The sequence below is a fragment of the Lissotriton vulgaris genome, chromosome 3_1, assembly GCF_964263255.1.
Source record: "Lissotriton vulgaris chromosome 3_1, aLisVul1.2, whole genome shotgun sequence".
NCBI classification, from domain to species: Eukaryota; Metazoa; Chordata; class Amphibia; order Caudata; family Salamandridae; genus Lissotriton; species Lissotriton vulgaris.
The window spans coordinates 546991114-547011734 of record NC_141689.1 but is presented as its reverse complement, the minus strand read 5'-3'; the positions used below and the strand labels follow the sequence as shown (position 1 = coordinate 547011734).

The 20621-nt window shown below is 41.4% G+C and overlaps 1 protein-coding gene across 1 annotated transcript in view; it reads left to right on the top strand.

The window, feature by feature from the left end:
• The window catches only part of LOC147726768 (baculoviral IAP repeat-containing protein 1-like), a 1009320-nt gene that overhangs the window by 906587 nt on the left and 82112 nt on the right, over positions 1–20621 (top strand). The window contains exon 10 of the mRNA XM_086960810.1: positions 17620–17784. Coding sequence (XP_086816936.1) covers positions 17620–17784 — 165 coding nt within the window. The remainder of the gene's footprint in view (positions 1–17619; positions 17785–20621) is intronic.

Below are 20621 nucleotides of genomic sequence, written 5' to 3'. Positions count from 1 at the left end.
ACATTATGACCGTATTATATAGTTTTTCTGCAATGATGCACAGTCTCAAATCGCTGGAACAAAGTTCCTTTCTATCTAAAAATGCTTCTTTCCAGTTTACATATTCTGCATGCACATTATTGAACATCTTCATAATAAACAATTAATAATGAAGCCCCCCTACTCTATACCTATTTATATTCTGTAAAACATTGCTATTGTTTAAACCCAATAACTGAGAAGTCAAGATATCATTTTCTACAAAAAAATGTGTTCATTATTTAAAAACAACTTGAAAAACAATTCAAGCTAAAATAAAGCATGAACATATATGTGCAAGCTGAGTTATTAGGTAATTCAACAAATTGTGTAACAACATTGGCATTTATGCACTTGCATTTAAAGCATACTACTAACTAAATCATAATATATCATCATAAGGGGATACCTAAAAAGAAAAATACATGATCATAACACAAGTATGTATATGCAGTATCAAACTCACTAATAGTCACACATACACATCTGGCTCAAAACGTTTAACAATGTCCACAGGTGAAGTTCCCTAAAAAAAAGAAATGTATTTCCACACCTAACAAAATGACACATGCTTCATGAAACATCTGACACTGTTGCCAGTAGTGCAAGTGTGCACATCTTACGCTTGCATACGTAAAGTACAGAAGAGTGTAGAATACTCACTCAATATATGTATAATCTAAGCACTATACACACTATATATGCAAGGGGAAGATAAGCGGATAAACATTAGTGAAACTTTTATCCACTGTCATTGGCTTAAGTACCTATTATTTATGAGAATAATTTGTACCTAAGTTTCAAACTTAAGAAAATCTTAATTTACATCTTACTGTAAATTCTGGCATGTTTGTAAATTACATTTGACTGAATATTGTGCAAACTGGCAAATTAGGAGGAATTAACTGTATAATGTGAGGAAGTCACTCACCTAACTATAGTGTTACAACAAATAACAGAGGCAATTGTCCAATTGTCCACATGCCGCCAATTAACAAAACTCTATCACCGTTGGACGTTCCCAGTGGAAGAGCAATTGTGGACAATCAGAAAATACCCTTGGTCCATCCTCCGGGGGCTCTCTTGGTTTCCCAGCATTCTCCATTTCGCTACTCATCTCACCCCCAGGAAAGTCACGTGTCACACGCTTCAAACGATTATTGCTGGCCTGAAACCACTGAGTCAATACTTAATGTTCTGCCACAACAAACAGACATCTCTATGACTACGCTACAACAACATTCGTCTCCAAGTTTCTTACTCACACAAAAAAAATCAATCAACAAGTTTCGACTATTCAGCCCTTTTGCCGCCCAATGGGATAGATCACCGAAGGGAAATATTAAACCGCTTCTGCCTCAAACCCCTTCCAAATCAGCCACATTAACAGTCACAGCCCCTATACAGCATCAAACAGGAAACGACCCATATGACCAATTATTACTGGAGTTATCTTTCTTCCTTAAAGATGCAAATAAACCATCCAACCAGAAATCGGAACCTGGCTCACAAGCCTTTACTCCCACACTTATGTTGCACGTATGGCCACAACTTCTGCAAACATTCCAAACAACAGTCACTGCTTTAATCTATCCATTCAGATAAACTGGACATTCAAGTTGATCTTTTGAACACCCTAGCCCTGTTTACAGCAGGCATCAACAACAAGTTAGAGAATCTAAATAACTTAATAACAAGGGCTCAATCATCTTCAAATTTGGTCCAGTCAGTTTGTTGTTGCTCACCTATTATTGACAGCCTCTCAGCGCTTCCAGGTTTTTTTAACTGTGTCCTAGATGAAGTCAAACTACTGTCAGGAGGCAGGGTCAGAAAGTGCCAGGATCAGGATCATTTCAAGTGTGCAGACTTAAGTTCCGCCAAAATAAACAACAACACTCTGGTAGCAGCAGAAGATGGGATGCCAGAGAGTACAGAGCCAAAACCATTCACAGCATTAAATCCACACCATAATGATCAAGGGCTGACACCGCCGGTAAAGACCACATTACTCCTGAAGATGAGCCATCAAATTGGGAGCGACTTAACACCTTCAGTTGACTCTGCTCACTCAGAGCGGGATCCTAAGACACTCACACCTGCCCCACTTCACCCAAAGATTAACTGCTAACCACTCCATCCTCTTAGTAAGAGAGAAAGGAAACACCAACGTAAACAAAGAAATACGTTAACAACAAAAGATACAGTGGAATCTCTTAAACTGTACCCATTGTTTAAACCTTTGGACAACAAACAAGTTACAAATTGTATCCACAAAAATAGGATCAATAGATGATTACTGCTCACTCAACATTAAACACTCAACAGTCTATTTCTGTACACCATCAGGTTCAACACACTTCCCCATCCTCCTCAAGAAGACCCCCATTAAATCCCCACGATGTTGCACTTGCTGAAAAAGCAGTAGAGCCTCCAATTGGCATGGACAAAGCAACTGGTCAACTACAAGAAGTGAAAACAAACTCACCACAGAAATGACCACTCCAGCTCAACCTTCTCCTTACTCTTGCCCTCAGATTGCTCTACCAAGTGCTGAAGACAACCACTTAAAGGTATCCTTCAAGCATGCATCAATGTCATCTGAAGATCCTTCGACAAGTAAGCAAGAGTCTCAAGACAATCCCCTGCCTAAATTAGGAACAGTCCCTGGCTTATTACCTGAAAATGATGCCCTACTCGACTTGGATCCTCACTAAGAGAGTGTTGCCAGCTATCATCAGTACTCCAAAATTCTCCTTGCACCTGAATACAAATCAAAAGGACATCACAATGTCCTTAACAGAGCTAACATCATCAAACTATTAAAAGGAGTACTGGGACTTGACACATTGGCATCTGAAGATATCGAGTACATTGAATTTCTCCCTCCAAGAGGGTCACAACCCTCCGAGGTAACATTGGTAACATTCAAATCCCTTAGCTCCTCTAGCCAGCAAAGGCATTTTTCGGCCATGGGGAATCAAAATCTGCCCACATCTTAAACCAGGCTATCCTACAGTGCTATCCAAGCAACCAGTTACCCAGCCAAGTACTCGTCGGACTCTGAATGGTGACAGAAACAAGCTGTATTCAATCTTAAAAAATGCTGTAGGCGATGCATCCTTAACAGATAGTTCATGGACCATACCTTCGAATTTCTATATATGACAACACTGGGGGTGGTTGCCAGCAGCTCTGTCCCGTAAAAGCTCAGCCTGGCCATTCGGCCAACATTCACTAAAATCAAAACCATTGGAGGCTGCTAAACCTAGCGAACCCCAGGTTCAACCCATAAACCCTGCTAATCCCCAGTCGCAGCCTCGTTTATCTCTGTGCTCCTGTAACATTAGTGGTCTTCATCATTGGAGACCCAAAATGTTATCCTCGGATACGACCTAATTGCCCTCCAGGAAACTTGGGCTACTCACCACTGCCCCTATGTAGGATTCATCGAATACTGGAAACCAGCTGTAAGAGGCTGTAACTATGGACGCCCCAAGGAGGTCTGTCCATTAACATTTCCTGCAGTCTAAAAGGCCCAACTGAATTACTAAACTTCGATGAGGACTGGCTGCTTGGAGTTAAAATCAACTCATGGAGATAACAGCGATCCCTGCTCCTTCTCAATGTTTATATCAATCCAAGTGCACAAACAAAATGGGCTCACCTAAACCGATTGCTCAAAACTCTGTGGAACCTGGCTGAGGACTTCCCTCACGCAGACTGTTTACTTACCAGGGACTTCAACACAAACCTTTTCCAGGGAAACCAGTAGGATTTTGGAGGTCTTCTACCACTTCTTCCGCCGGCATTGAAGGATCAAATTAAACCCTCATCTCAAATACATTGTGGTTTAGGGGGGCTCTGCGTGTTGCAACTTTATAGTGCTGGTTTCTATAGCATCATAGCACGATATGAGAGCGACCACCGCCCACAAGTCGTCACCGTCACCTTAAACTCAGCCCATCATGATCTTGCTCCAATTACTCACAAGGGAGTTCAATCCGAAAACTTAAAACGTTTAAGATGAAATGATTACATCAACATTACCATTTTATTCACAGCAGGTGGTTTCCCTTTGACAGCCTCACCCATCACTGATTGGTCAAACTTCTGCTCTCATTTGTTAAGCTTTTTCCCATCTCATTCGCACTCCCATATCAATTTTCGCTGCACCGAGTTCCCTATTTTAAATCAAACCATGGTGCTAAAGAAGATCAGAAACACCGCCCTACAGGCAATCAGGAAGCACCCCGACTCTAACGATCTACTGTATGAGTACAAAATCGTACAAAAAAACAACAGACAGGCACACCAAAAGGACAAACAATTCCACATTGAACAATTCTGGTGTAAGCTTCTCTGGGAAAGCAAAAAAAACGGAACTCAAGAAAATTCTGGGCGCTAATGAATAGACAAATCAACGGAATTACCAGCCAGGGGAGTACAAACATTGCAGAGGCAGAATGGGTCACATTTCTGACTGGCCATTTTAGGGCCAATGGAGGAGCAGATCCTACAGCAACGAACAATTCTACACTGATTAAAGATGGCCCTATGGAGTGTTAGGACTGTTCACAAGAGTTGAGGCAACATCAATGCGAGAAAATCTCCATCACCCATATAAATCTGGCTAAAATGCTATCAAAAGCAAGACCAATTTTGGAGGTCGGCCTGCCACAGGTACTGTTTAAATGTAATATTCCTCTCTGGTCAAAACAACTAGCAACCCTCTTCCACTGAGGAGTTCAAGTATACCTGACTCCTGGCAAGGTGCAATAATCCACCCAATCTATAAGTCTGGCTCCCATTCATCCCCGAATAATTACAGGTTGATAGCCTTACTGGACAACGAGGCCAAGTACTTTGCGAGTATCTTACTTAAAGAACTGAGCTCTTGGGCTGACCTGAAAGGACTGATCCATCCAAGGTGGTTTACTGCTGTTTTGTTGACTTGAAAGCTGCCTATGACCGGGTCCCTAGGGCAGCACTTTGGACCAAGCTAACGAAATGGGGAATCCCGGTCAAAATCTTGGAGGCAATAGTCCAACTACATACTAACACCTGTATACAAGTCAAGCTTGGCACCAGCTCACATCTGTCTCGAAAAATCAAGACGACAAGGGGAGTCAAAGAGGGATGTGTGCTAGCTCCACTGCTTTCTAACCTGTTCATCGCCGATCTCCCAGTGGAACTAGATGCGATAAACAGCCATCCCCTAAGATTGGTGGTGTACAGTTAAGCAACCGCCTGTATGCCGATGACCTTACCATCTTCAGTCTCACTCAAGTAGGGCTGCAATGACTGTTAAACAAATTATATAGTTACACCGCTACGAACAACCTAGAGGTAAACCTAAAGAAAACAAAAGTGGTCATATTCGGCAGAAAGCACTATGGAGGTGGTGGTTGGTCGTTTAATAACTCTGGACTCACGGTAGGAAAATCGTATAAATACCTGGGATTAACTTTGACTCTAAGGGCACCTTTGCCAAACATCGCAGCGACACCTGGCTCTTCTAGTGAATCTCTCAAAACTCACAAAAAAATTGATAGGCCCGAGTTTAACCCCAATGTTGGAAGTCATGCGAGCCTAAATAGGCCCCACGATGTTGTATGGTATTGAAATTACCCTGGGCAAACTGAGCACACTATTAAACCAACATGTGACTAAGACCTACAAAAGAGTCTTTAAGATGCCAAAATCTGCAACTGCTGCACAGATCCGATTAGAACTGGGCCTTCTAAATCACGAAATGCTAAGCGCAGGCGCTTCTTTAAAACTTTGCCACAAGCTAAGGCAGGCCGAAGTTGGTTCCCCCGCTTTAAACTTAAGCTTCACAATCTTTATCCACCGTGCATATCGCAAGCTTAACCAGCAAACTCCAGGCCCGGTACCAAACTCAAGGAACGTGCACAGGTGACTAAAATATCAGAATATCCACGAAGCACCATTCCAGCAAAATCTGTGTACTCTGCCCCTGCAACAATAAGGAACACGACCCTTATGCCCGTACATCGACTACCGATAATTGACAGTTGCCACACCGAACTGTACATAACCTTTGGGACACTTTTTTACAACCTAGGGCCCGATGTAGGTAATTCTAAATTACCACTTCTAAAATACCGAATCATACCGATTCAGTATTTAAGAAGTGGTAAATTAGAAGGGGGGAAATGTAGGCATTTCAGATTCGGTAAATACCGAATCGTTAAGATTCGGGATTTACCGATTCTGTAAATACCGAATCGGTAAAGCCCATTGATTCCTATGGGCATTGCAGCCCATAGGAAACAATGGTCATTACAGAATCGGTATTTACCGATTCGGTAAATACCGATTTTTGCAAGGGTGCAGGGGGTGTCACTTTGACACACTCTAGCACCCTGAATTCATGCGCGTGTGCCATGTGGCACACAGACATGCCCTAAGGGCATGTCTGTGTGTCACATGGCACTGGTGTGCATGCACACATGTGCATGCACACCTGTATTCCGCATTTTACCACCCAATAGGTGCACAGGAGTCTCAACAAATGCCGTCATCAGGATTGGTAGCCGCTGGGGACAACGCAATGCGTTAGCCGTTATCGGACTTAGCAAAGTATCGATATCCATTGGTAGTGCTGACGGAAGTGCAAGACAGATGTCCAACACCACTCATCTCCGCATAGCATACATCGAAGCACAGGTAAGATGCAGGTCTGCCATATAGGTCTGAATGAAAGAAACCAGGTCATGTTCAGATCTCTCAGCCTGGCCAATCCAAGGACTCTAGTTATTCGGTCCCGGTAGCGTATTGCTAGGATAGTTTCTTCCATCCTTGTCGGAGTCATGTCTGAGTTTTGGCTTGCCATATCGGAGCAGGAGGGTCAAAAATAAAATGCCTGCTACAAGTCCCAAAATCAGGGGTATGCCGCCAAAGACTGAATGGACAAAATTAGGAATGATTCCCAGAATTGCTTTGAATGGTGTTAGCAGTCCCGTAAAAATCGTCTTAAATATGCCTGGGATGCCTATGGCGCTAGACATGTTAAGGATTTGGCTAAGCATTTCTGTGAAATGCACGGGGCAATTTGTTGATAAAAGGTCATGAATCTCTGATGTTGTCCTTGCAACTAGGAGATCATACGTCTCTTTTGATGATGTGATGGGCACTGTTGTCTGCAAAAGCACAGACTTCATTCTGCTTAAAGTATCAATTCGTATAGAAGAGAAATTCAAACGAGGCCATATGGGAGTCTCAGTGTCTCCAGGGCCGTTTGGAAATAATGCTTGCATACAGCATTTGACCATGGAAGTTACGCTTACGAGATATGCTTTCCCTGGCAAAAGGCCACAACAGCTGTGATCCGTTATTAGAATGTAACTCCCATTCGAGAGCTGCATAAAGAAAGGCTCTATCTGCGTTGCAGGTGTGACATGCTGGTGGCATGAAAGGTTGTTAGAATTTCCTTCACAGGCTCCGTGTAAATTAATACCCTGGCACAAAAGTATACCGCTTAGTGAATGTTTGCAGTTTTCACCACTAAGAAATACATTTTTGTTGCTGTCACTATAGCATGTGTGTGTGTATGGTAATTTCCATGTTGACTTAATATATCCTTTACCTAATCGTTCATACTGGCCAGTAGGTATGTATTCAAGGCAATTTTTAAATCGGAAAGTTGTTATCGGAATTGTGATAATCCCGTGTATTATCCATTCAATGACAGGACTTTCTGACATTGTCAATGGTAATCTCGCAAGTTTTTCGATGCTCAGGATTGTATAGTCTGCTCCTTTCTGTGCCAAGCTGATTTGTTTATCAGTAAGGTTAAAGATGGAAAACAATGACGTTGTGTTGATTAAACTCCAAGGCACATAGCCTGAACGAAGATTTTGCAGCGTCTAGCCTAACTATACAATAGAACGCAATTGTGACTGGCCATTCTGTAACATTAGCAAGTCTTTGTCTATTATATCTATGGCACATGATACAATATTGTCCAGCGAATATATTCTGGAGGACAGAGTCATTAGACCATTGTCCACAACAGAAAGTGATTTTTCCAAATTAATACGATCAATTTCTCGTATTTTTTCAGCTGTTTCAATTTGTGTTATTTTCCAAGCCTCGTTGTAAGCCGCATATATACTGGCCGCTATGAAACGCTTTTGACGCTGTTTGCGTGGTCCCAGAATGAAATCGCGCAAATCAGCACCATCTTTAAGTAAAGATAAGTGTTGCTTAATTTCAGCCAGTGTGGATGATTCTAGCCATTCAAGGCAGAGCTTCCCTACACTGTATGTTGTTACTATCCATGGATGTTGTCTCTGGGAGTATCTAGGGTCTGGTCTGGTCTTTGCTAACCCCTGTGTTTTATTCAGGAATCTATCTTGACAGTTGTTTGTGTCAGTAGGCCAGATTAACCACTTTTTCCAATCAGGATGTGTTCTGTTTAGATGTAAAATGTTAAATACGTCTATTTCAATATCTGTTGTTGCATTATCATGAATTGGCTTTGTAATAGACGGTTTGTTAAGGTCTTTAATCTTAGCTAGGCCTAGACAGGTTGTTTGGTGAATTGTTTCATTTAAAAACATTATTTGCTCTGGGATCATGCAGGCTCGAAATAGTGCTTCTAGACCTTGTACCTGCCAATCTTTTGTACCCCAGATTGTTTTTGTTTCAATGTTATTTTTCCAATAATCAAAACCAAATGTCATCATTTTTTCATAAAATGCTTCTGAATATATCAATTTAGTATTTGTCAGCATAGTTTTCAATCCTGTTTTATCTAACAGTTTATAATAAAACGTTTCTGCATCACTGGTGTTAAACCCTGAGAAGTACTGAAATTTCTCATAGAATGTTTTAGAACTGCTTTTAGGTGGAGTAGCACAATGTTCCCATTGGTTATACTTAAAAACATTTCTAGGTTGTGCAGATTTATGCAAGTAATGATCACCATAATGCGAGAAGCAGTACATCTGTTCATAACTAGACGAACCTTGTAAATAATCATGTTCTGTAAATCTTGCTGACAACACTAAATCAGACATCATATTATTAATAATTTCAAAATCCCAATCATCAGAGAATGTACTAGGTTTTACAAAGTCACTTAAGGAAACCTTGAACTGGTGAGGATACTTCAAGATTTCGACCGGACCATATATTTCATAGTCAGTTTTGTCCCATACTACCCCGCCGGGTATTGGAATGGCTGTGACATTTACTGTTGACAGTTCTCTTTTCTTCACGTGGGATGATCTGTGTGGTTTGAGGACTAAGTTGATGTTCTGACTTGCTGTGTCCATTGAACCATATTTTCCCTCAATGAATTTTCCCAAACAAAGTACCATGATGAGCCAAAGCAGGAGGAAAAATATACCTAGACCAAACCAAAACTCTAACCATGGAGAAATAAGGTAAATTTCCTTGAATTGATGAAAGAGTTCTGTTGCTTTTTCTTTAAAAGTCTTTTTTGTTTCTGGCATCACTTCGGCGTCGTTTTGATCTTCAGAAAAGTTATAGAAATTTATGTAGTAGCCAGAGGCAGTTCTGTCAATTGCTGGGAATGTTTTCTCAATTTGTCTTTCATTAGCACATTCTGATGCCATGTCATTGTAGACTGGTGTTTCATGACGAACTGTTTCAATCTGTGTCTCAAGAGGCACGAGTTCCATGGCATTATTGCATAGTCCCTCTCTGTGTACAGCAGGCTGATCAAATGTGATTAGTCTTTCAGTTTGAACCTCTTGAATTGTTGCAAGTTTGGGTATTTTGTTGTTTCTCGGGAGTCCACTGGACCTACTGTTGATTATAGGCCACATGCTTGTGGTTTTACCAGGTCGATTGATACAACTCTGTTCTCCTTTTTACCAGCAAGGGGCGGTAGTACTACTGATCTTGTTCCGTTGATTGCTAAGACAGGTACTGCTTTTCTGTAAGAAGGCCCAAATTCCTTCTTCACCGCTATTTTTTCTCTGACTAGATCCCCAATCTTTGGAATCCAGACAGGCCTTGCTGGGGCTGGTGGTGCCTCGTCAGTGGTAGCTGGCTGTTGCTTTAACTTTATGTTGCTTAAGGATTTTCTTGTTTCATTCAAGTCCTGTAAAACAGCCAAACGGTCTTTGATGTCAAAGTCTGTATTCTTATCTTTTACCACTGATACCTGACTATCTAAGTCCTGAATGTGCATTCTAGTTCTGAACAATAGTTCGTATGGGCTGAAACCTTTTAGAGAATTTCTTGGCAAATTGTTAAGACTTAACTGGACACTTATTAAATGTTTGACCCACCCATCACCCGAACCTAATACCTTCGCTGTTATAGATTGCTTTATGTCCCGGTTTTTTCTTTCTACCACACTGTTCCCTTCGGGGTGTGACGGACAAGAATACCGCAAGCCAACACCCATGCTGGCCATGGCCTCCTTATAAGCTCGAGAGCTGAAAGCAGGACCCTGGTCAGAGTGGAACATGGCAATTGCGTATGTGCCGATAAAGACTCGCAGATCTTTTATAACCGTTCTGGCGTCAGCCGAGCGCTGGGGCCACATTTTTTAAGTGGATTTTGTCTTAATAATTAATAGGACGCTGGATGGCATGTAGACAGCATTATGCTGTTTCTAATTGGTAGCCGGGCAACAGACTGTACCAGTTCACTACTGCGATCCCTGTCACAATTGGGACAGTTCTTTACATATATTTGATGTTGCACGCTCATTCCCGGCCACCAGTATACTGATTGTAATTCAGTCAGAGATTCCTTGATCTTTTTGTGCCTAGGACCGAATCCCATGTGTGCGTCTGCTATTAAAAATATTCTCCTGTTCATGTTTGGAATGACCCTATCCCCCACTCCAGGGATTCGAGCAAAAGGAACGGAGTTTGCATCAATTACGTATGCATAAGTGAGTGGATAGTTCACGGGTTGTCGCTGCACAGTCGCCTTTTACGAACGTTTTGACTGCCAGCATGGTTTCCCCGTCTATGTATTTTTCTGAACGCTTTTTTGTGGCTACGGAAGCCGGTTTAGTTGCTTCCGCTGTGGCTGTATTAGCCAATGAATTCCCTGCAACCTGAACGCCATCACGTTGATGACTCAGAGTGTGTATCACGTGAGTCTTTTGTAGTTCTTTCTGTAAAAGAGCTACCTGTTTTCAAAGCATTTTATGCTTTATTGTGGCACCTGTGTCATCTTTGTAATCATTTTCAATCCAGTTCTGCAACTTATTATTGTAAGAGTTGACGCAAAAATGCGAATCGCACACGATTAGTGTCAGGAATTCACGTTCTGCATTTTCAAGCGCCATCTTTAAAGATCTGATTTCAGCTCTCTGAGCCGAACAGTTTCTTACTGATTCAGTTTTTGTTATTTTCGGTCTGAATTTACCGCACAGCCAACGACCTTTAACAATTGCACAGGCTGCATCGTAGGATTTGTTCTCTACGTTAAGATGCTGTACAAATCTATCTGTATATATTATACAGGCATACTGTGGGAGAGGCAGAAGTTCGATTGGCAGAGGATATTCTTCTTCATAAGTCAAATCATTCAGTTTTTCGAATTGCGGGGCGAAATAGTATTTCACATCTTCCGCTCCAAGAGAATTTACACACTGTATCCATTTCGGATCCAGTGACACTGTAGGCAGGTTTACTGGGCTGAATAGCGCCTCGAAGGCGGATTCCGCTGTGAGGATATTGATCCTTTTGCCATGTGCTAGTTTTCGTTCATTTGCTAATGCAGTTTCTACTGCTTTCACAGTATTTTCTGTCGGACTGAATGTTTTTTCTGCTTGTGTGTACAAGTGAGATTTAATTGAAATTGGTACCTTTTCTCCCTCATTAGATGTCAGGTACGTGAATCCGCATCTTCCTGGGATTACTCGGATTACAAGATTGCGTGTGGTTTCACGTGTGTCTAATTTTGTTTTTGCTAACATGTCTGTTTGCAGTGATCTCAAAATTTCTGTGTGTTTTTGAGTCCAGTTGATTGGTTTAAAATCAGGTTTAATTAGTTCGTAGAGAGGTTTTACCCTCTCTGCGTAATTTAGAATGTAAGTTCTACCGAAATTCAGGAAGCCTAGAATCGATTGTAAGTTCTTCAGCGTTTTCGGTGCTTGGAGTACAGCGCACTTCTCTAAGAAGTTGTCCGCTAGGCTTTTTCCTTCACTTGATAATTCGTATCCTAAAAATAATAATGTCAGATGGGCAATTCTTGACTTTTTAAAGTTGAATTTGTAACCCTCTGCTGCGAACCCAAGTATAATGGTGTTCACTCTTTTCAAGTGAGTCTCCAAGTCGTCGTCTGTGAGATAGATATCATCTACGTAAGATAATGCCTTATCATCATACATTTGTAGTAACTCTGTTACTCTAGCTGAGAATAGTCCTGGGCTGTTCTTGAATCCCTGTGGGAGCCTACAGAAATTTTTCTGTGACCCCATTACTGAGAAAGCGGTCAAGTATCTGCTTTCTGGTGCAATGTTTTGACAAAAGAAACCGTTAGATATGTCTAATGTCGTTTTATATTTTTTCCTAACTATGTTATTCATTAGTGCAGCACTATGCGAATTTTGTACTGCAAATGTTTTGCAACATGCGTTAAGGTGTCTGTAGTCCAAAACTAGATGATATGAATTGTCTGGTTTGGAGACAGGAAACAAAGGATTGTTCATTTGAGAGGTGCATGTTTCAATCACCCCCTGATATTCAAGTTGATCTAAAATCTCCCTGACTTGTTTTTTAGCTTCTTGCTTAATTGGTTACTGCCTTTGTGCAGTCGGTTGACTTTTTAACTGGATTTTGTGAGGAGGAGAGTCCTCATCCCATCCTACATGATTTTTATATAATGCTGGTGCCTGGGCTACTGCCCATTTCCTTGCATATGTATATTTTTTGTGAATCGGAATGTGATTCGAGAAGGCAGGCATAATCATTTCTTCGCCACGAGGGCACTCCCTTGCAAACTCCGGGGGCCAATCTTTTTCAGCTAACAGAATATTATAGCCTTTTGAGAGTTTATCCCAAAATAGACCCCTTATTTTCCTAGTCTTATCACCCTCTATACGCAGTGTTATTTCGTATATCTTATGGGGCTCTCTAACTCTGGTGTCGGCAGTTTCTACTTGAATGTATTCATTCGTGTCCACAGATGACTCATCAGGATCTTGCAAGCTATACTGACTTCTGCTGCACTGTCTAGCATTGTCTGTGCCCACTTCCCGTTTTTCAACTGTGTCCTCAGTATTCTCGGCATGTTCGATTACTCTAATACTGGCTACCTTCTTTTTCGAAAATTGTAACGTTTTACTTTGAGCAGGTTCCTTGTCTTTGGACTTGGTGTGCTCTCCTGGGTCTGACCGTCCTCTTATTTCCGATTTCTGCGAAAAAGATCGAGAAGGACGTGTATCAATACTTTGATATCTATCAGGCTTCTTCAAATTATCCCTATTTCTAAGGTTATATCTTTTCTCAGAGGGCTCCCTCTGGGGAGGCTGGTGTTCTCGAGTCGGAGTTCTTTCCCTCTGTCGAGGAGACCTTCCTCTGGACTGGAAAACTTTTTCCTTGGGAGTGGATTGTTTATTTCCATCCCAGCTCTTTTTAGGAGTATTTGAATTATTTTTAATAAATACTTTTTCAGGATTTTCGAGCAGTTGGGGCTTTACCGGTTTTCCACCCAAGCTGTCTCTACCTAATTCTTCATAGCATTTTTCTATGATTCTGGCAAGCTCAATTGGTTGATCTGTTATATCTGTTTCCTTCAACTTCTGGCGGATCGTTTTATCCTCCATTGTCAATTGAACTAACTCTCTATATGCCTTTGTTAATTCTCTTATTCTAACTAAGAGTTCTTCACTTGACATTTTTGAAATGTCTGGATGTGGTGTGTAGCTGGCTAGAACCAGCCACGTTGCTCCTGGTCTACCTAGTGGACCGAGCCTGGTTATATGATCATTATGTTTTAGGGTGCCTTTAAACCAGAGCAGGTGCTCTTGGAATTTTAATGGGATTTCAATCTCCTCGAAAGGAGCGTTCTCTTCCGGTGGATCCCCTACTATGTAGTAGTGGAACTCGTGTGTTGCCGCTGGGAATATTATCCAAGAATAGAATACCTCTGTCTGCCGATATTCGTGTGCCTCTATCACGAAGACGACTGTGCCACCTTGTGTGGTCAGTCCATTTTCTATAAGTTTTGACGTTATAGATTTTCTTAAATGTGCCAGGATGATTATTGCACCCGGTTCAGTAGTACCGTCGGGACCCTGCTCAGTCGCATTTACTGCGGGTGCAGCGGTTCCGTTTTCTCCTGGCATTGTATAAATGCAAGGTTTGCAGAGCAGGTCCCCAAGGAAACAAAGATTATATGCACAATATTTTGGAACACTGTATCCTTCAACGTTGAATAAACCAGAGCTTTACATAGGAATCTCTTCCTACAAAGTTCGGGCGAATTTTAACCTTTCACCCACTCCAGACGTCTATTGGAGTATTTACGGGAGAAAGGGTCTGTGTGAAAAATGCACGATTGAGTTACTCTAACGTCTTGCGTTAGTTTTATCGCCTTACCAAACGTTGGGCGCCATGTAGTGTAGTTCCTATTTTCCCAATAGGCCCTGCGCATTGGAATAACATAAACAGTAGTATTGACATAGAAGTGCGGATCTTCCAGGTCTCTACTGACTATGCTAAACTTAATTGGGTTTGTTACCAACTAGCTCAGAGGTCACTGGAAACTTTCTTGACTGAATAGGAAGTGATCAGCTTCCCTGGTACAGACAAGAAGGGATTCAGTTTTCCAACAACCGCATAAACATGACAACTTTGCTCCTTAGAATAAGAGTCAATCTCTAGAGTTGTGTGAAACAATAGACAGTTATTTTACTCAGTCAGTTTTGTGCAGATTACTTTCACCAAGATGCAGAGAAATAGAGAGACTGGCGTTTTCAATAAAAGGTATTATTTATTGAACAGTCTTTCTTCTCGTGCAAGAGAAATGAATTGCCACAATTGCAAGACTAGTTATTATAAAAAGTGTGTACAGTAAAATGAGGATTGTGAAATAATACTGTAAAAGCATTGATATGGTTTCTTTGCCATACAATGGTTAAAATGAATAAAATGTATACATTCATATATACATTAGGCTAACATACTCAACTGGTGCTTCTAACTACGCCTACCCCAGTGTACCGGACCTAAGCCTAATACTTGGGAGGGAGTAAGTAAGTAGCAGTTTTAGTTAAGTTGGTTTTGCCAAGGTTTGCTTCAAGAATTCTCTCTAAGGGTTTAGTCAACACCATACCTCTGGAATAGAATGTTGGAGGTCTTGTATCTCCTTCCAGGACTCGATATCCCAGTCACTCGCAAGAGTAGGCTGGAAACGCCGGAGCTGGATTTTCTCGGCAGGAGAAAAGACAGCGTCTCTCTCAGCGCATCGAGGAGGAGGAGGGGCAGCGTCCGTGGGCAGCTTGCATCTGCTGGGCTCTGTAAGGGACAGCTGTTGTGCTCCTATGTTCACCACACCATCGCTATCATCGATGTCATTGAGGCAGCGTTTGCTTAAGGCAACGTTGGTAATATTTATACCTGAAAGGTGCCTTGTTTGACGTATGTTTTTGGACATAAGACGTCAATAAAGATGTCACTAGGAAGTGATCGTCTCTCAGTGCTCATTAGAGTTCTATTACTAATCAAAACATAGCAAGCAGGGTTTTCCCAGGTTGCTGAGTTTTATCTTGTTGAAGAACTCGGAGTGTAATCTAGGAATCTTAGATAGTGGCTTCTGCTGTGTCATTTGCTCTAATGAGCTGCAGAGGAAGCGATTCTGAAATGTGGCTCTGATCGTGTTAGGCTAGAGACGAGTTTCTGAAATATCACTCTTGATCGTTTATGCCATTATAGGGGTACAAAGGGATTATAGCCGTATAGGGGCATAAAGTCACAGTATTGATCGGGATCCTAGATTAGAACGCGACACTTACAATGGTTTGTGGATTGCAAAAAATAAGATTAAGTGCAAGTTAATGGCTGTTTGGATTTTTCATTTGTAAATCCACCTATAATTTGACGTTATTAGTTTGCAATCCTTTCTGAATAGCACTTACAAATGTTTTTGTGGGCACGAACAAACATCACAAATTCGTAAACCAAAAACTGTGGAGCAAATTTACAAGCCCCTTGCGCCTCTTTTACGCCGCTGTTGCGTCACTTTTGTGACGCAGCAGTGGCACAAAATCAGCGCCATGCTGTGGGGTAGTTACAACGTGACACATCTGGGAGATGGGTCACGTTGTAAAGCTCTACGCCAGAAGTAAGCGTTCCTGCGCGGGTGGGGGGAGGTTTCAGCGCAGGAACGCCTCCTAAAAGTGGCTGAGTGAAATCTACAAGTTTTCACTCAGTCACTTTTGAGCCCATGCTGAGTAAAAACCCTGCGCCTGCTTGAAGCAGGAGTAAGGATTGACGCAGCATTGTAAAGCTAGGGCACCCCAGAGCCTAGCTGGAGCTGCGTTGCGCTTCCGACGCAACTCCAGCAATGAGCCGCCTTTAAGGCACAAATGCGTCACACATCAGTCCATTTTTGCCCCATGGTGCGCCGCATTGTAAATGCGGCGCATCCATGGTGGCGGAGCCGTGGCTCACAATAACTGGCGCATCCCTGCTGATATGCAGGGATGCACCAGTTATTGTAAATCTGCCCCATAAAATATTAGTACGTTACAAACTGGCTGAAAGCTATATATTGTGGAGAATTATAATATGTGGAAGTCGGTAATCCCAGTCTAAATGCCTGTCCCTAATTTTCATTTTACAGTTTAGTTTTGAAGGCTCAAGTCAAATGTAATAAAGAAATCCCATAGCTGCTCAAATGTAAAAAGTTATTACAGTTAAGTTGTGTTTGTCACAAGGCAGGTTACCAGACCCAGTAGCCAAGGGTGAAGCAAAGGGCCATGGAACAAAATAACTGTTAACGTTTAAACAACAAAGACGAGAACTGGCTTTTCATTCTTCTGATCTCTTCTTGTAAAATGAACAATGATCTGCAGAAGGGATATCTGTAAGGCAACATTACATTTTTGTGCATGCTTTAGGTAATTACAGTAAAGATACAATTATTCTGCATGGTACTTTCCTTACTGAGATATAGCATTTTTTTTATCTGACTTACATTAAACTGGTTCTTCTACCCTTTTGGAATAAATTACTAACCTCTTTTTGGTATGTTACATTTTGCAATACAGATTCTGCTTTTATTTGTCATACCTTCAAGCATACTATGCCTTTCATTTAAAAAAGTAAGACAGTGATGGGTTAAACAGTTTGTGTGATGGTGTGACCTTCTACTTATATGATAAGGAATATATTGCTTCTGTCATACGTTAAAAGGTTATTTCAATTCACCTCAAAGTTCCAGGTCCTTTTAAAGGAACTCAACTTTTCTCCTTATTCCTCTACATGGTCGCAGAACCCCTCAGCGACTGGCAATATCCTTATAGGGTACGGCATGGGGCATATTAACCAATATATAATGTGCTATTTACATAGTACTGTTGGACAACGATTATGTATGCATATGTGCTGTAAGACTAAAATACTGTTTTTGTTACAGCACATGCACTGGGTTCCTTAGTTCATCTAGAAGAACTGAGAATTCCTTTTGGGAAAGGAATAAAGCAAGTAGCAACAGTCATCATACAGCAACTCCAGCGACTTCCGTTTCTGCGCATTTTGAAATTCATTGCCAATTTAACTGATGAAAGCGTGATACAACTCGGTACGTTGTTTGACATTTGTTTGAAAAGCATGCCTTCATTCACAGTTTGACTGCAGGAAATAGTGCTCCTTGCTTAATTAATAATGCTCTTCATGCAGTGGTGCGCTGCTGATTGGAGCCAAGTCTATTCTATTGCATGTGTGTAAATTGTAAAATATACCCAGATATTACCCTTTCCAACATTATAGGGTTGACTAAGGACATATGTACTAGATCCCTATGGTAAAGTATTGAGAAATGTTTTTATAAAGTGCATTATCCTGGCAAAAAAATTGAAAACATATTTTGTTAAATATTATTGTAAATAATTGTTATATGTGTATATTAAATGTAAAATAACATAACATGCTACAGTACTATTACCTTAATTTTGAAGTAACCTTAAATTCATTTAAATATACTACATTGAATAACAATCATTTTTCTGAAGTTTAAATTAATAAATACATTTGCATCTAAAGTAAAAAAAAGTTTTTATTATGTACTACTAAATATTAAAAACTGATGTATAGAAATAATAGTAATAGTAACTTTTAAATAAAACAAGTTATTAAAATATAATAAATTAAAACATGTTTTGTTTTTAGATAATTTTTATAACATCAAATTAAATATTATTTATATTTTAACTATTTTAATTTAGCATTATTTTCTATGAGGTTTTATTTTAAGTCTCTACTTCAATTATTTTCTATAGAAGGCTATTACAGTACCAGTGGTTGCAAGATGATGGACTTATTCGAGGTCTGAACTTCAGGAATTTACCACTGTTTTGAGTCCCATTTTGTCTTCAGTGACTTTAGAAGTTCAGTTTGTGAATATCAATGTTGGTGGGTACACATTCCTCCCTAAACCCGTCCCTATCTATCCTTAACCCCTTCTAACTTCTTCCTAATACCCTACCCTTTATTAGTAAGTATTACCCAGTTTCCGGCCACTCACATGTGTTCCTCCCACATTTATTACTATAAGGTATACATGCATGTGCAGAGATTCTGCAGTCGGGCAGGGTTCTTTGTACAAGAAAAGATAGGAGTTAGAGGCGAAATCTTTGGATGTAGATTTGTGAATAGTGTTTTGTAGTATGTTTGTAGTACTATTGTGGTACAGGAGTAAGTTCAAGGTAGGATCGTTATTTAAAAGCAACCTCAGCCACTGTGGAACCCCACTGACTGGGTCGAGTGTTCCACCCCAAAGTTCTAAGACATCACATTTCTTCCCATTTGATAAATTATTCCACAACCAGTACAGGCGAATAGCAAAACAACAAAACATGATTCAAAGCAAATAATTGACGAATAGGTCTCACAAATGGCCAACATTGAATAATATAGAGGGCGGAGCTTGCCTGATCCAAAGATGGACACTTATTAGGTGAGCTCCTGGGGCCGTCGTTGTAAAATCCTGCAAAATCCTTCATTATAGCTTCTAATTGATACCAAACATACCAGACAGGAGCACCATAGACCTATTCCCTGTGATCCTGACGATTTTAGCCCCAGACAGCTGCCTCTGGACCCTGCGGTGCTTGGGCTGACGCCGCCGGCTGGAGCAGTTTCCGGTCCAGGGAAGGCATGGCTTGGCAGTTCGGGCTGGACTGTTCCCATGAGGCACAGGGTCAGACTGATTTGCATATGGCCATGTCTGAACTGGGGTGGCAGAGTGAGCTAAAGAATGGTGATGGATTAAACCCAGATCAGTTGACTGGGGGTGAGTGTTTGATTTGTTCAAACGCTCCATCCATCATCCCCTTTTGTATCGCTTTGTTCGCCCTAAGTTGGCAGGGAATGCTCAGACGTGAGTCCCTTGCTCACTTGGCCACTGGTTTCAAGATAGCCTGGCTGATGAGGATTATGAATCCGAAACCGGTCCCAGGTTGCTTGTTTCCGGTCCAGGGAAGGCATGGATTGGCAGTTCGGGCTGGACTGTTCCCATGAGGCACAGGGTCAGACTGATTTGCATATGGCCATGTCTGAACTAGGGTGGCTGAGTGAGCTAAAGAATGGTGATGGATTAAACCCAGATCAGTTGACTGGGGGTGAGTGTTTGATTTGCTCAAACGCTCCGTCCATCATCCCCTTTTGTATCGCCTTGATTTATTAGAATGGCCTTTCATGCTGGCGGTGCTGCGTCGAGTGGGAATTGGTGAGATCTACATAAAACAGATACAAGTTTTGTATTTGAACCCCTCAGCGTGAGTATTCATGAATGGGGTGATATCTGCTCCTATATCAATTACACAGAGGACGAGGCAAGACTGACCATTTTCCCCGCTGCTGTATTCACTACTAGTCGTGTAGCCCCTAGTCTGCGCTTTGCGTGAATACAAAGCACACAGGGGGATACGAATCCCAAACGCTAAGTTAATCATTTCAGCATATGCTGATGATACCCTGCTATACGTGAGGAATCTGAAGCAGAACCTAGCCCCAGTGCTACGAGAAGTGGTGAGGTTTGGCAGCCACTTTGGAGTGAGGGTAAATTGGGGGAAATCACTGATATTCCCACTTAAAGCATCTACCATGCCTATACAAACAATTCCCCCTGTTATGGACCACTGAGCCAGTGCGATATTTAGTGATTCAGATTCACACTAACACTGAAGTGATAATAAGCTAAAACTATGGGAGAGCAGTGCCACGCCTAACAGAAGCAAAAGAGAAGTGAATTCGACTGCCCCTCTTCCTATTGGGCCACGTGGGTCTTATGAAAATGATAGTCCTCCCCAGATTCCTTTTTCTTTTAGCCAATATACCGATCTTACTATCCAAAGCATTGTTCCGCACTCTGTGTACCCTTATAACTTGCTTGGCTGGGGCCGGGAGGCAGCCGAGTGT